General features: G+C 48.7%; 1 protein-coding gene across 1 annotated transcript in view; it reads left to right on the forward strand.

The window, feature by feature from the left end:
* The first annotated feature begins 1,954 nt into the window (after positions 1 to 1,954).
* Positions 1,955 to 16,007, forward strand: part of ATP2A3 (ATPase sarcoplasmic/endoplasmic reticulum Ca2+ transporting 3) — a 61,480-nt gene continuing 47,427 nt past the window's right edge. The window contains 1 exon segment of the mRNA XM_036394938.2: positions 1,955 to 2,142. Coding sequence (XP_036250831.1) covers positions 2,025 to 2,142 — 118 coding nt within the window. The 5' untranslated portion in view covers positions 1,955 to 2,024.

Consider the following 16,007-nt stretch of genomic DNA (forward strand, 5'->3'; position numbering starts at 1 on the left):
GTGACACCGTGGGCTGAGCTCTGGAGCACCCTCTGCCTCCCACGCCTCAGCTGCGGTGAACTGGAAAAAATGAGTTTATCAAACTTGAAAAGGGAACCTGCATTGCTTCAGGACCTCCACTCCAGTGGAAGCTGCAATATACATTTTCTATAAGTGAATTTACATAGAAATAAATTAGCCAGAGCTCCTCCCTGAGATATCTGCTGTCCCTTCCTCATGCTGGCTGCTGTCTCTGCCTGGGCTAAGTTTCTGTAGAATTGGGTTTATCACCCTCTCAGCTGGAGAGCAGTGCCAGTCACCATCAACTGCAGGCTTCTTCCAGCAACAGTGGGAAAACTGGAAGTACCTGAAAAGTCAGGAGTTGGTGTGCACATGGGGAGAGTCACTGGGAGCAGGTTTGAGCCAGGTCATGGAGAGCTGGTGGAGTGAGGGAGCTGGGTGAGGTGCACTATGTTGAAAAGTCCTGCAGGTGTGGTGGTGGTGGTGACCCTTAGCTGGGTTGTACAGTGGATTTTGGGGACAACCCTTCTTTTACAGGTCAGGGTAGCTTGTCTGGTGCTGCTGGTGGTCTCTGCTGCATGGGAGTGCTGCTAAAAACAGTCATTTTGCAGCTGGAAGAAGTCATTAAGTAGCCCATAGCAAAGAGGGGTGTAAAGCCCTTGTGGGGTGTAACTGGAGATCTGGCCCACCTGGAGCTAGGCAGGAAGGGCACAGGGAACCTGGCTGAACAGGGAAGTGAGACAGGTTGAAAAATCCTTGCAAAAGCACGAGAGCCTCCAGGAAAAGCCCATTCCTCAAACAGGGATGCTCTGCTTTGTGTGTGGGGATGAGGAGCACTGAGGAGTGTGGAGTGTGGGATGTCCCAGGGACACAGTGAGGCACAGTGCTCAGGTGGTACCACACAGGAGATCCCTGGATCCTTTCTCTGTCTCCCTGCAGTGACAATTTACATCTCACATTTCCAAGGACAAAGGCAGCCCAGCACAGCTGCCTCTCTCTGGACACAGTGCAGTGGAGGGAACAGTGTCAGTGGTTTCCACAAGAGTCAGTCAGGGATTTGTAATTCCAGGGCTCCTGCTGCTATCACACAGTGATAATCCTGATCCCACCAAAGTCAGTGGGCATGGAACTGCTGTGCTTCCAGCAGAGGGGCTGGGGCATGCTCAGCTTCCAGCTGGAAGTAGGGTGCTGGAGGGGATCCAGGGAGCATCACTCTTAGGCAGCCCCCTTAGACCCCACAGCTGAGCTGCACCCATGCAGCATTCCCACCTCCTTCTATTGCTCCTGATATTTTTAATATTATTTTTGTGATGGAAACTTTACTTCTCCTCTTAACTTCTTAAGACACAGCTATTTCCTCTGGACTGCTTCCACTGCCCACAAACCTGCCCACTTCTCAGCCTGGAAATCTGACAAAACACCAACAGGCTGAGAGAGCTGGGCTGCTCAGCCTGGAGAAGAGCAGGCTCAGGGGAGACCCTCGAGCCCTGTCCAGTGCCTAAAGGGGCTCCAAGAGAGCTGGAGGGGGACTTGGGACAAGGGCCTGGAGTGACAGGACATGGGGGAATGGCTTTAGGCTGAAGGAGGGGAGATTTGGATTAGATATAAGGGGGAAATTCTTTACTGCGAGGGTGGGCAGGCCCTGGCACAGGGTGCCCAGAGCAGCTGTGGCTGCCCCCGGATCCCTGGCAGTGCCCAAGGCCAGGCTGGACAGGGCTTGGAGCAGCCCGGGACAGTGGAAGGTGTCCCTGCCATGGCAGGGGTGGCACTGGATGAGCTTGAATGTCCCTTCCCGCCCCTGCCCCGGGCGGCAGCGGGGACGGAGCCGCAGCGCGGGGGTCCGGCGGTGCCGGGGCTGCCGAGGGGGCGGCGCTGGCCCCGGGGGAGGCGGGGACGGAGCGGGGCGGTGCCGGGGCGGGCCCGGCGCCGGGCGGGCGGGCGGAGAGGTGCCGAGGGAGGCATCGCCGTGCGAGCGGCGCCCCGTGTGCCTCCTGCGGCCCCGGCCAGCAGCCCCGGGCCGGGGCATGGAGGCGGCGCACAGCATCCCCGTGCTCGACGTGCTCCGCCGCTTCGGGGTCAGCGAGAGCTGCGGGCTCAGCCCGGAGCAGGTCCGCCGCAACCGGGAGAAGTACGGCCCCAATGGTCAGTGCGGCGCGACGGGATGGGCACGGGATGCGGGGCGGGGGTGGGATGGGGCAGCGCTAACGGGACACCGGCATCCCCGCTGGGACCCTACCGGGACCGGGATGGGGACCGGGACTGGGACTGAGACCGGGATCCTCCTCGCCGGAATCGGGATGGGGACCGGGATCGGGATGGCGACCGGGGTCCTCCCTACCGATATGTGGACCTGGACCCTCCCTGCCGGGATGGGGATATGGACCGGGATCGGGATCGGGATGGGTACCGGGATCCTCCCCGCCGGGATCGGGATGGGTACCGGGATCCTCCGCACCGGGATGGGGACCTGGACCGGGATCCTCCCCGCCGGTACCGGCAGGGTCCGGGGTGCTGCCGTGGGTCCCCCCCCGAGCATCCTCCCGGCCCCGGCTGTGCGGAGGATCGCTGGGGATGTGCCGCCGGACACCTGTTGATCAGGGCAATATTTATCGGCTTTAATTAAAGGCTAATTGCTGCGGGTTCGGGCGGCCAGGAACGTCGGCAATTAGCGGGGTGTTAATTCCGCTGGCGGAGTGACAGAAAGCGGGGAGGGACAGCGATATCTCGTTACCAGGAAGGAAAGAGGGGAAGGTCTCATTGCCTGCGGGTGACCGAGGGAAGCCCCAAAGAGCCGTGAGAGGTGTCCTGGGGGGGATCTCGCTCGCCCCCACCGCAGCCCTGGCTGTGGGTGCTGTGGGACAGGCAGCGGTGGTGGGGACACCGTCCGTGTGTGTCCTGCCCTGCCGGTGTCACACTGACCCGGGGGACCATCTGCGAGCACCTGGGCATCTTCACGGCGCTGAGAAGGGGAATTTGTAAATGTTTTGAGAGTGCTCAGTGTGCCCAGGAAGGGCTGGCTGGGGTGTCTGCACCTACCCAGGTGATTTTAGGGTGGCTTTGTTCAGGCTGTGACCGAGGTGGATCGTTAGCTCTGCATGGGAAACAGGAGGGGTTAGGGTGGTTTGCTGCAGTGCTTTGGGGTCGTGAGTCCCTTCTCAAACTTCTGCAGGAGCTCCGTGTATAAAATCTCTCCTGGGTTGGAGCTTGTTGCATCTGCCTTTTGCCCGATCCTCACGGATGAGGCGAAGGGAAGCCTGAGTAGATGCTGGCAGGATTGCTGTCTGCATTTCTGTTTGTTAGGTGGGATCAGAGGGCTGTGACTCCCCCAGCCCTGTGAGCAGCTGTCCTGTGCTGAGCTGTGCTCAGGGCCCCCCATCCCAGCAGTGCTCCCTGTCCCAGGCAGCTTCAGCTCAGTTCCCTGGGCCAGCGTGGTCAGGGCTGCCCTTGGGAGCTCTTGCCATGGAGCACCTGCACAAGCTGCAAGCATTGGAGCATCACACCTGCTCCTGCTAGGCTTGATTTTGGAGAAGGGCAGCTGGGGACCTGTCTGGTTAACTGGGAGGAGCCCCTCTGCTTTGGGGGCTGAAGGCAAAATACATCCTAAATGCAAAATACATCCTAAATGCAAAATACATCCTTATCATCAGGCTGGTCTGATCTCAGGGTACAATTGCAGCCGGTTTCTGGCCCCACAGGAGCATGTGGCTGAGGGGTGGCCTGTGCTGTGCAGCAGGGTGCCACCATGGCCATCACCATCGTGGGGCTCCTGGTGGCTTTGTCCCTCTGCTGTTTGCCCAGGTGAATCATCAGCCCTGAGTCAGGCACGTTGGCTGCTCGGTGGCACCGGCTCTGCCTTGACAAAGGGAGCTCAGGGCTGTGACGTGGGTGCAGAGCTAAGGGTTAGTGGTGGTAATTAGTTTGCCTTTAATTTTTTTTTTCTTTTTTGCTTCCTCCTCTTGCAAGCTGTGGCTCAGTGCTCTCCTCGCTTAGCAGTTTGTTCCCCGTGCACCCCAGCTTTGGGTTTCTCACGGGCTGTTCTTTCACAGGAGCTGCTGACTTTGGGGTGTCCTGTGCCCTTCACCTCCCAAGCACAGCTCTGCAGCTCCTGTACTGCACAGCTTGCAGTGATGTGCCTGAATCTTGAGGGCAGTGACATGGGCAGTGCAACCCTCAGTGAAATGTGGTCGAAGGTTTTCAAGAATTCTGAACTTCTGCAATTTCTGAGCAGTATTTATATTTTTCTCATGGTGCAAATGAGACATAGACAGTTTAGACCAGCTTAAAACCATGCAGATAGGGACCTGTGTGGTTTGCTTGGTTTAAAACCTTAGTTTTAAGCAGAAAGTGGGTTTTTTTTTCCAGCATGGTGAGAACTTGCAGGTTGTGTTGTGGCAGCAGGCACCTTGAGGGTCGTGTTTGGGAGAGCTGCTTGGGGTGAGGGTGCCACAAGGGAGCAGCTTGGCACAACGAGCTGGGCTGTATTAAATTGCATTTCAATTTAGGTTTAAATTAAACTCTAGCAGCAGAAGTGTGGGGCAGTTTGGTGACTTGTTTGAGCTTGCACAGAAGGGGAAGAAAAATCTTGTGTGGCTCGAAGTGCAGGGCAGGCCTTGAGCTCCAGCTACTTTCATTTTCGCACCCTCCTGTCTCACATTCATTCATTTCCTTCTGATCTTGAACTTCAAACTGCCAGTGTGGTCGTGAATCACAATCTAAAATACATCATCTCTCTGAAAAACTGCTCCTGACATGCTTCACAGAGCTGCTGGCTGCTGCTTTTTTATTGCATTTAAAAAAATACGAGCTGCAACGAGCTCTGACGTTAAGTGAGAAGCAGCCATCATTGGTGTGACTGATACAAAATTATTTCATTTTTTGGGGGCGGTATTCTTTTGGAGCTTAAAATTGTTGTTTTTTCAGATCCAGGGCTCACAAACACATTTGCAGGAGGAAGCAGAGAGCAATAGTGATTATTTGGTATCTCCAGCTCGTGGCTGGGGAGCCAAGCAGTGTGGTACAGATTACTGGAGTGGAAGGAGATATTTCTCCATTAGGAAGAGCTTGTGTTCTTGTTTCAGCTCTGTCATCAGTGCTGTCAGCATGGCCTTTCATTTGCCAAGGAAACTGGAGAAGCCACAGAACATTTAGGTCTCACCATGGCAATTCTGAATCTCCCAAGTCAATTTTAATTAATGAATGCTTTGGATGTCTCACATGTGCCTGGCAGGTGCTTCCCTATACCTCATCCCATCCACCAGCTTCAAGCTCCACAGGTTGTTTTTTTGTTTTTACCACAAAATTAAAAAAAAAAAAACCAAACAACCAAACAAAAATAACCAAATGCACATCTGTTATTTTATAACAGACTGAGCAGGAGGGTACAGGTATGCACCCTTCCTAAATGTAAAACCAGGGGCACAATTTCCCATGAAATTATTTGATTTTTGCCAAGGAAAGACAGATGTAAACAGGAGCTGCTTTGTGGACAGACAAGTGATTTTTCTGTTTTAAATATAGCTCTGATTTATCTCTTCTAAATGGATTTCTGAGTGTAAATGAGCATACATTTCAGGCAGGATATTGCAGGCATTAATGTGTATGCATAATTTTATTTGCTCCATTGGTAACCTAAATGGGCTGTGAATGTCAGCGGAGTCAAACTCAACTGAGCTTCAGCATAGGGGTGTTTATCTCGTCTTTCATCTCCTCTGACTCTGAAGCAGAAGCTCTGCTGTGGTTGGAAACTCGGCTGGGCAGGACCATCCTGCCTGTGGGCCCTCCTTGGGGCTCACCCATCCTCTTCTTTCACTGCCCTGCTCTGGGGGTGACCCCATCGTGCTACCCCGTGCTCTGCAGATCCCCTGCCTTGCTGCAGGTGCAATGTGGCTGTGTCTAAGTGTTATTCAAACCTGGTTCAGCTCAAAGCTCACCAGCAAATTTGCTTGTTTTCTCCACCACACCTCCCTGTGTCTCTGCCAGCCTCACTCAGGATGCCCAAATCCTTGTGTGTGTTTTCCCACGTGCGTGCCCAGCCTGCCTGGGCGGGAGGAGGAGACATCCCCGAGCCCAAATCCAGCTGGGCTGTGCTGCTCCTCTCCTCAAACCCACCAAGGCTCTTTCTCGAGGCATGAGCACACATCTGAGCCCCTGTTTTGCTAGAAACACCGTTGATAGCTGATTTATTTGCACCCTTTTCCCGGGATATGTGTGTCTGCGCCTGCGGCGGGGGCTTGACGTTGAATTCGCTGCTGGCGGTTGCTAACGAGCCAAGGTTATGCTCCAGCTCTCTCTTGACAATAATAAAAAGAAAGAAAAAAAAAAGAAATAAAATTTCTATTTCACGCTGAAGTATTTGAGGTGGCAGCAAGAAGAGGAAAAGCAGCATTTTCTGACTCATCAAACTCTGCGCTCTGTTCCTCTGTGCATCGCCCACCTTTCCCACCCCCGAAACACACGCTGAACAGTCTGATTCATAAACATGCTACGGGTTGGGTTTTTTTTTTTTTCTCCTCCTCCAAATCCTTTCCCTGAGGAGACACGCTGAGGCATTCAAACCTTGTGAGTGACTTCAAATTTGGGGAGACACTACACAAAGTTTTCGTAATTGACAGGGAAACTTGGGATTTTCATCTCTGTGCCATCCTCTGAGGTTACCTGCATTCACACCTACCTTTAAAAAACACTGTGAATCAAGAGCAAGGTTCAGAAAAACTGACATCTGCTGTCTAAATGCTGCAGGAACCAGGGAAGGAAGGTTTGCAGAGCCATAAGACAGAAACTTCTGTGGGAGAAGGGATTGTGCCTGCAGGTCTTGTGTTTACCCCTGGGGTTGGTCTGCCTTGTGGCACAAGTGTTATTTCATGAGTGTTCTTATTTCATTGCTGGTTTTAAAGCTGGGGGTGGTAGAGCTGGTGCTACAAAACACTGATTTAAGAGGAGCTGGATGCACTGTGGATGCCCAGATACTGGCTTGGGATGTGCTGCTTCCAGTAAGGGGCTGGAATGTGTCCTCCAAAAACACCATTAGGAGCAAAATACCCCCCTTCTCCCAGGGTAATCCTTTCCCCAGTAACTCAGGTGTCTCTTTTGAAGTCCCTAGTCCAGCCAAGAGTATATGGCCATCCTAGAGCCATGCTTGCCATCACCACAAAGTCACACCTCTGCTCTTTGCCATTTCAGCACCATTGGGCTTTCTGCATGCTTTAAGCCTTTTCTTACCTCCAGATCTGATTTGAAGTGTTCCATTTCTGTGGTCATCTCCCCCCAGGGTAAATCCCTGAAAAATCCTATTGATAATTATGTTGCAAGTAAGTTTCCCTTTCTAAAGCTTCCCTCAAACCCATTTTTCTTGAGTAAAAAGCCTCACTCCATGCCTGCTGCTGCTGTTGCTTTCTTCCTCCCAAGGAGAATTTTAATTTTTGAGAAGCATCCAAGCTGCTGCCTTTTCACTCTGCATTTGATCTGCTCCTGCAGAAGGGATGGTGTGAGAACAGGAGACTCCTGGCTGTGGCTTGGCTTTGTCCTGGCACAGCCACAGCCCAGGTGATGCCTCTGGCGTGGTCCCCATGGCACATCCCTGAAGAGGGGCCAGGGGTGCAAATGCTGGCACAAAACAGGGCTGAGCAAGGCTCAGGGCTGGGCAAGGGAGACTTCAAGTGCCTTAAAGCAGGTGGTTGTTGTTTCTGGTGGTGGCAGCAGCTCTCAAGAGCTGATCCTCTCTGCACAAAAGCTCCCTGGAGAGCAGCATTCCCAGGGCTGCCCTGAGATTTGCATCAGGGATCTGAACTGCCCATCAAAGGGCATCAGGAGCCTCACAGGGCTGCTGGCAGCCCCGAGGTGCTTCTGTTTTCACAGCCCTGAAAAATGAGGTGGTTTGATGCTTTTTTGTATGCTCAAACCTCTGGAGGAGCCAGCTTTGATTTTTCTCCCACACACAGCGCTCGCAGAGTCAGTTGGGATGCTGATACCCCTCCAAAATGTTGTTGGGGTTTTTTTTAGGGTTATTTTTTGTGAGCTATGAGCCAGATGCTGAGTGTTTGCATCCTGTGCCCTTTTCCCAGCTGGTGCTTCCCCACTCCTGGGGAAGGGAGCAATGCAGGCAGCCCCTCCTGCTCAGCTGGAGCACCTCGGGATGGAGAAAGAGCTGATGCTGAGGGCACTGGGAGGGATGGGAGGGATGGGTGGAGGAGAAGGGGCCTGTGGCCACTCTGGGTGGGTGGGTGGCAGCAGGACAGAGCTGTCTGGGGGTTCAGTCCAACCCAGTGCAGTGTTAACACGCAGAAAACTCAGCAAGGACCAACCCCACATTGGTGTTGAATGGGCTTGAAGCCCATTCATTATTCTGTATATGATAATTTTTTTTTTTTTTTTGTATTTTGGTGTTGGTAGCACTGGAAGTAGAAAGTACATCAATAACCTATATTTTAAAAAAATCCCCAGTGCTTAGTGGAGCTGTTGGTACCAGTTAACTCGCTGCAAAACAGGTAGCGGAGATCTGGTCTGGATATTTTTTTTTGTATTTCAATGTGGATGGCACTGTAACTAGAAAGTACATCAATAACCTCTATTTTAAAAAAATCCCCAGTGCTCAGTGGAGCTGCTGTTGGTGCCAGCTACCTCGCTGCAAAACAGGTAGCAGAGATCTGGGCTGGAAGTGTAGAAATGTTGAAAGAAGCGGAGCCAAACAGCAGCAGAGAAAATTGTGGTTACTCCAGTGTTTCCATGACGTGAGCGAGCACCGGAGGCTGCTCCGTGGGCGCTTAACCCCTGGCGGGCCGGGCTGCAGCAGCGCTGCCTGGAGGCTCCTAATTCCCTTCAGGATTCATGGGATTCATGCTGATGGTCCTCTCCATGACCGCCCTTAGCCATCTCCTGAAAGAAGGGAGGACTCATCTGGGTCCATTGAGATGCTGAGTTAATCCTCAGCAGCGATTAACCTGGTGTCTGTAACCAGCATTTGCTGCTTTGCCGTGGGAACCTCCCGGTTTCTGAGGTTTGGCTGCTCGTTATCACTCAATAAAAACCTTTTCTCTTTCTCACCCGCAGAGGTGGCGAGTGTGAGGTCAGGCTGTGGTTTGGTGGTGATCCCATCTGCCCGGTCCAGCACATCCCTGGACATTCAGGACATGGGGTGGCATCAGTTTGTGACCTGGGATGGCTGAAAGCTGAAACGTTGTAGCTCTTGTTAAAGTCCAGATCTACGGTAGTCTTAAACCTAAGTGTCACTGCTCTGATCATCAGAATGCTCCTAAAATTTAAATGCTCAGAAATCTGCTGGATGTGCTGATGCAGGTCCTGCCTTTGTACCCTCTGGTCCTACCTGAACCATATATATCACTTGAGATGATATATACCCTTATATATCCCATTTGAGATTTTATAGTCATGTTTTTCATTTGAGATTCTATATGTGTGTCCCATTTGAGACTACACATATGTGCTCCATTTGAGAGTAACATATTTCCTATCTGAGATTTTTATATCTATGCATATGTATATCTCCCATTTGAGATTGTATATATGTATATAATTTCCCATTTGGGATTATAGATGTATGTCTTATTTGATAACCAAAAATATAACTTATTAACCCACTGATAACATATGTATTATATATATAGTATATTTTTAATATATATATCTGTATGTATACATACATATATATAATACATATACAGTATATATATACAGTGTATATATATGTGTATAATTTCCCATTTGGGATTATAGATGTATGTCTTATTTGATAACCAAAAATATAACTTATTAACCCACTGATAACATATGTATTATATATATATATATGTATTATATATATAGTATATTTTTAATATATATATCTGTATGTATACATACATATATATAATACATATACAGTATATATATACAGTGTATATATATGTGTATAATTTCCCATTTGAGATTATAGATGTATGTCTTATTTGATAAGCAACTAGTATAACTTATTAGCCCACTGATAACATATATGTATATCTAAAAATATATTTTATATATATAATATTTATATATATGTATGTATATATATAAAATATATATACAGTATATATATGTGTGTATAATTTCCCATTTGAGATTATAGGTGTATGTCTTATTTGATGACCAACTAATACAACTTATTAACCCACTGATAACATACAAATTATATATAATATATATTATATATTATACATGTTTATATTTATGTATATATACATATATATATAAAAATATATATAGTATATATATGTGTACAATTTCCCATTTGAGATTATAGATATGTCTTATTTGATAACCAACTAATATAACTTATTAACTCACTGATAACATATAAATTATATATATTATATCTATATATATGTATACATATATATATATATACAGTATATATATACACAGTATGTGTGTGTATATATATATATGTGTGTATGTATATATGTATATATGTATGTGTATATATATATATATATATATATATATATATATAAATTTCCCCCCCCATACAAACATTTGCAAGTACGTATGGGACACCTTTGAACAAAAGCGCCTTTCTGGAGGAAAGCCGAGCCGAGGCAGTTGTAAGCTGTGTCCCTGTGGGAGCCGGCCGGTCCCTGCAGGAGGGGGAAGCTCCCGGTGCGGTGTTTGGGGAGGAAATCCGCTCCTCGCTCCGCGTGTCCCCCGTGCCCCTGGGTTCCTGCCCGCGGTATTTTTGCCTCGGGTGTTTCCTGCTGTTGGAGCGCTCCGTGTGTGTCACACCGGGGCGAGGCGGGGAGGATGGCGGAGCGTTCAGTGGATCCGGGCTGGCTTTTCCCTGTCCCTGATCGCGCTCCGCTCACCCGGGGCTCCCCAAAGTCCGCTGTGCCCGGGCTGCCTGGGAAAGCTGTTCCAGTCCCCGCAGCTGCTCCGGGTCCTCCCGGGGTCATGAATGGCCAAAACGCATTTTTTCCTTTGTTTTGTTTTGGTTTTGGGGTTTTTTTTCCCGTTGTGTTTCTGGGGAAACCCCCTGGAGCTCTTGCAGAGCTGTCCTCAGAGCAAATGCAAGGCTCCGGATTTTTTGTGTTAGGTGCCTGCTTTATTATACAGGGTAGGTTTAAAAATTAATAACAACAATAATAATAAAATAGGGCTAAACAGAAGGCCCACATATTCTATTATTATTATTATTATTATTATTATTATTATTATTATTATTATTATTATTATTATTATTATTATTATTATTATTATTATTATTTTGGGGGTTGTTTGTTTTGTATCTTTCTTTTTCTGGTTTGGAAACAGTTTTCCTTGCATGGGTTGGCGATAAAAATCCCTTGTTTTTTGGGAAGGCTGTGTGGGTGGGGGAGAGTCTCTCCTCTTCTGCTTTCCTTCGAAAGGGGAGTGAAAGCTCAGAGATGCTTGAGGAGGAGCTGGACTGAGCTGAGCTGAGCTGGGCAGTGCTGGGCTGAACTGAGCTGGGCTGGGCTGAACTGGGCTGAGCTGAGCTGAGCTGAGTTTAGCTGAGCTGAGCTGAAATGAGCTGAGTTTAGCTGAGTTTAGCTGAGCTGAGCTGAAATGAGCTGAGTTTAGCTGAGTTTAGCTGAGCTGAGCTGAAATGAGCTGAGTTTAGCTGAGTTTAGCTGAGCTGGGCTGGGCTGAGCGGTGTCCCGGCTCCGGCAGTGCCCGAATGAATCCCCGGGGCCCGGCTCGGCTGGAGCTTTGCCCAGCAGGAGCCGCCGGGCAGCCGAGGTCGGGATAACCCTCCCCTCACCTGCCTGTCTGCACTTTCCTTTTTCCATTCTGCAGCCTCCCAAGTCAACACAAGGGCTAAATTAAGGAATCTGTGGGGAGCGAGTGGAAAAGTAAAAATGGAAAAGGCTGGCTCAGCAGGGCAGGCGGGAGAGGGGAAGTGATGGAGCTCCGTCCATCCCTGGGCCGTCACAGAGGGTTCCCCTCGGGCCATCCTTGGGGTGTTCTTTGGGGTTTTGCAGGTTTTCTGGGCTTTTCCACGCTTTGAGAGCCAGGGATCTCCTGTGCTCCCCTCCAGAGGGGGTTCCTGCAGTGACCCAGGAGAAGGGGCTGCTCTGCAGCGCTGGTTCAGACCCACTCTGGGGTTCCTCTTGCCTAATTCAAATTATTCTTTCCTTTTCCACTCAAATATATTTAGATTTCCCTGTATATATATATATATATATATATATATACAATTTTATCCTTATGCACAAATATATGCTGGTATCATGTTTGTATACATATATGTATAACATTTCATCTTTATAGGCCTTTATAAAGCCTAATTCAAATTATTCTTCCCTTTTCCACTTAAATATATTTAGATTTCCCTATATTTTTATATATATATATATTTTATCCATATGCACAAATATATGTTGGTATCATGTTTGTATACATATATGTATAATATTTCATACATATATGTATAATATTTCATCTTCATAGTCACACCCACAGATATTATGTATATTTGGAAGGTGATTATGAAAAAACCCAAGAAGGGACTCATATTTCCAGGGATCTCCAAGTATCTCATTCCAGGAAAGGAGCTCCTTCAACTACACAGGAATGTGTGATCCTCAGAGAGTTCATCCATGAAAAGCATTAATTGTCCAACTCACCCCTTTTTCCCATCCAGAAAAACAGATCCTTTCTATCCTACAGAAATTTTTTTCTTGTGATATAATCCAAACTAAGGGCCGGGTAGACTTCATTTTCCATGAAAACCCATCCAAGAGGATTGCTGAAAATAGACTGTTCTCTGAGAACAGATACCAGAAAAAGCAAAGGGAGGGGTGGAGGCAGGTCATCTGGGGCAAGGAGTTCTGCAAAATAAATTCATGATTGATAATCTCAGTTTGAGTTAAAAGCAGCCCATGTGGATTAAGGGATACATTACCTTGGATGTATTTTATCATCCTGGTTTTATTTATCATGGGAGATGGCTTGGGATGGGATGCCATGTTCAAACTTTGATATTCCCCACAGGTTTGCCATGACAGAAACATTTCCTCCAGAAAACAAACAAATGGAAAAAAGACTCCAACCCAACTCCCTCCAGACCGCAGCACATGGAGGATGGAGCTGGAACCATTCAGCCCCGAGCTTGGGGCAGGGAATTTTTCCACCCCATGTTCACAGTCTGGGTGTTCATGATCCAGAAATGCACAGTTTGGGCCCTGGGGCTTGGCTGCAGGCAGCAGCAGGATTGATTAAAACATATGAATTAAAAGATAGCAATTAAAACAAACAGCAGCATTTGGAGGGGTCAGGGTGAGCAGGTTCCTCATCTTGGCAGGGAAGGGGAAAAGATGCAGTTTGGATTTAAAAACAATATCCCATAGTTCTTATTGGGTTTTGGTTTGGTTTTGGGTGGGTTTTTTTTTTTGTTTGTTTGTTTTTTTTGGGTTTTGTTTTTTCTTTCTTTTTTAAATGGACACTGCAGGTTTGAGGCTCTGTTTCAGTAACTTTACTTACCTTTGCAATGTAATTTATTATTTCTGTTTCTTACTTATTTTCATTACTTATTGGTATATTTTCCAAGGCATACAAATGTGATATCCTTAATGGTTGCTCACAGCCTCATGGAAGTTGCTTGTCTCAGTGTAGAGGGATGTTGGAGCTGCTCCTTGGGGAGGGAGTTCTGCTGTTCCCCCACTGAGCACAGCAGCATTTGCTGTGTTCTGAGCAGCATCTCTCCTCCAGAATCAAACACATCCCTTTGGAAAAATTCATCCTAGTTTCATTTTCTTACCTGGAGTCTTTTCAGTTCAAATATTTTTTGGAAAAATAGGATTTTTCTTAAATCCTTTGGGATTTTTAGGGAAAAAAGTCCCAAACACGGACCCACCTTGTTGTTTTCCAATTCTTGCAGGATTCATCTGAAAGGCTCAGCCCAATTTTGGCTCCTCCCCTGGGGTGTTTGAAGGTGCTGGGCTCTCTGTGGGCTGACCTGGCAGTGGGGGCATCACTGGGGCTCCTGGCACTGCCACCTCTGCAGCTCCTGCGCTTGGTTTCCTAAACTGCTGCCCAGCACTGCCAGGAAAATCACAGTTATTGAGTTTTCTCACTGGATGTTGGAGCTGCTGCAAGTGAACAGTTTGTCCAGTGTGCCTGGAGGGGGCACAGACCCCCCTTTGCTCTGCCCCTGGCCTGGCTGGCACTTTCTGGTCACTCTGCTGGGTCTGGGGGTGGCTCTGGGGGCAGGGAGCATCTCAGGGATGTGGGGAACAGCCAAGGGCTGCAGCAGAGCCCAAAACAATGAGACAAAGATTCCCTATTTACTTAACACTTAGCTGAAGAATTAGGTTTAGGGTGATAAATGGGGAAATAAAATGATATTTCCAGGGTGGAAGAAGAGAATGGATTGAGGTTGCAGCATGTGCCTTGGTTGGGGTTGTGGTAATTTTGGCAGAGGGTTCCCAGGTGAGGCAGAGTCACTCCCTTGCCTTTCCCTGCAGTGATGGAAAGGGTCTGCTTGAACCAGAGGTAGGAAGAAGCAAAAAATACCCAACATGACCCCAAAACTAAAAAAATTCATGGAACCTTTAGCTTTATTTTCTTCAGCTCCTGTAGTGGTTGTGGGGTTTTTGGTTTGTTTTCTCCTTTTTCCAAAACCGTTACTATTTCAATGCCGATTTTTAGCTTTTCCACCCGGGAGCCGGAGCTGGAAATTCTTTCCACTGCGTTGGTGCAGGAGGGAACAAACTGCTGCTTTTAGTTTGCTCAAATAATCCATCCCTGGCTGGAGCCATGGGTTTCCTCCTTCCCACTCCCTCCCACTCCCAGAGCAATCCCAGGATCTGCTGGGGGTGCTGATGGGGACAGGGCTGAGGGGATGTGGCTTCCAACCCCATTTCCCTGAGGTTTTTCCTTTAAATGTCTCCAAGACTTTATTCTTGCAAACACCACGTGGGCACTGGAGGGGCAAGCCCAAGTGGCAGCTTCATTTTCACAGCAAAATGGGCAACATCTTCTGAACTTGTGTTCCTGGCATTGAGGAAGGGAGGTGGGATATTGGCAAGGAACCAATTTGTTTTTCTGTGGCATGGGAGGAGGATGCTCAGGGCTGGGCAGGGCTCATGGACCCCCCTGAACTGCAGTGAGGGGAAGCTTGTACTGCCCAGCATTTTGGGGATGAGCCATTTCCAAGAATAAAGGAAGGGAAGTTTAAAGTGGGGTGGGTGAGGCTTTCCTTATTTATTTCACACTGCTTCTTGGACCATTGGTCAGATGCCACACTCCCTCCTCCATTCCTGTTTCCCTGTCCCTGGACAGTGGGACATGGGGGTGGTGGCTTCTCCTTCAGCACAGGGATGTCACTTTTGATTTTCTGGGGGGAAGGAGATAGCACAGGGCTGGGTTTGCTGGTGCTTTGGTGATCTTGGGGGGCACATCCAGGATAACTGCATTTCCTAGTCCCTGACCTGCTGAGATCAGCTCAGCTGGCCAAAATAGGAACCAATGAGCTTTCAGCTTTCCCCTCTGACTGAGCAGTGGGTGCCTGGTGTCCCCAGCTCTCCACTGGGACCCCATCACTGTCCTGGGGGGATTGATGGTGCTGGACTGGGTTCAGAACCTGTGAGTCTGAGGGTGGGATGAGCAGCTGGTCTGGAGCTCTGTCTGCCCCAGCAAGCCTTGTGACCCAAACCAGAAATTTTTGGGGCTGAATTTTTTGCCAGCCATTGACGGAGTCCAGGTGCCAGTGAGGAAAGCGGTTGGATCATTTTACCCTAAAGCATTGCCTGGAAAACAGCAAGGATGTTTCTGGCCCTTAAACCTCTGCTTATCCCTCCTCATGTGCTACTCACCCATCCCCAGCTGCTGCCTTCCCCAGCTGGGCTGAATTTGCTTATTTTTGGGGCAGGGGATCCCCCAGCCAGGAGGGTTCTGGGCTTTTGCAAAGTGCAGGGCAGGGCTGGAGCAGGGGTGAACGCTGGGGAATGACAGGAACAGCAAAGCAGTGGTGTTTGCCATGGGAGGGGGATTGTATCTTGTTTATTTGATCTTTCTGATGC

This window comes from Molothrus ater, chromosome 21 (genome assembly GCF_012460135.2).
Source record: "Molothrus ater isolate BHLD 08-10-18 breed brown headed cowbird chromosome 21, BPBGC_Mater_1.1, whole genome shotgun sequence".
Classification (NCBI taxonomy): domain Eukaryota; kingdom Metazoa; phylum Chordata; class Aves; order Passeriformes; family Icteridae; genus Molothrus; species Molothrus ater.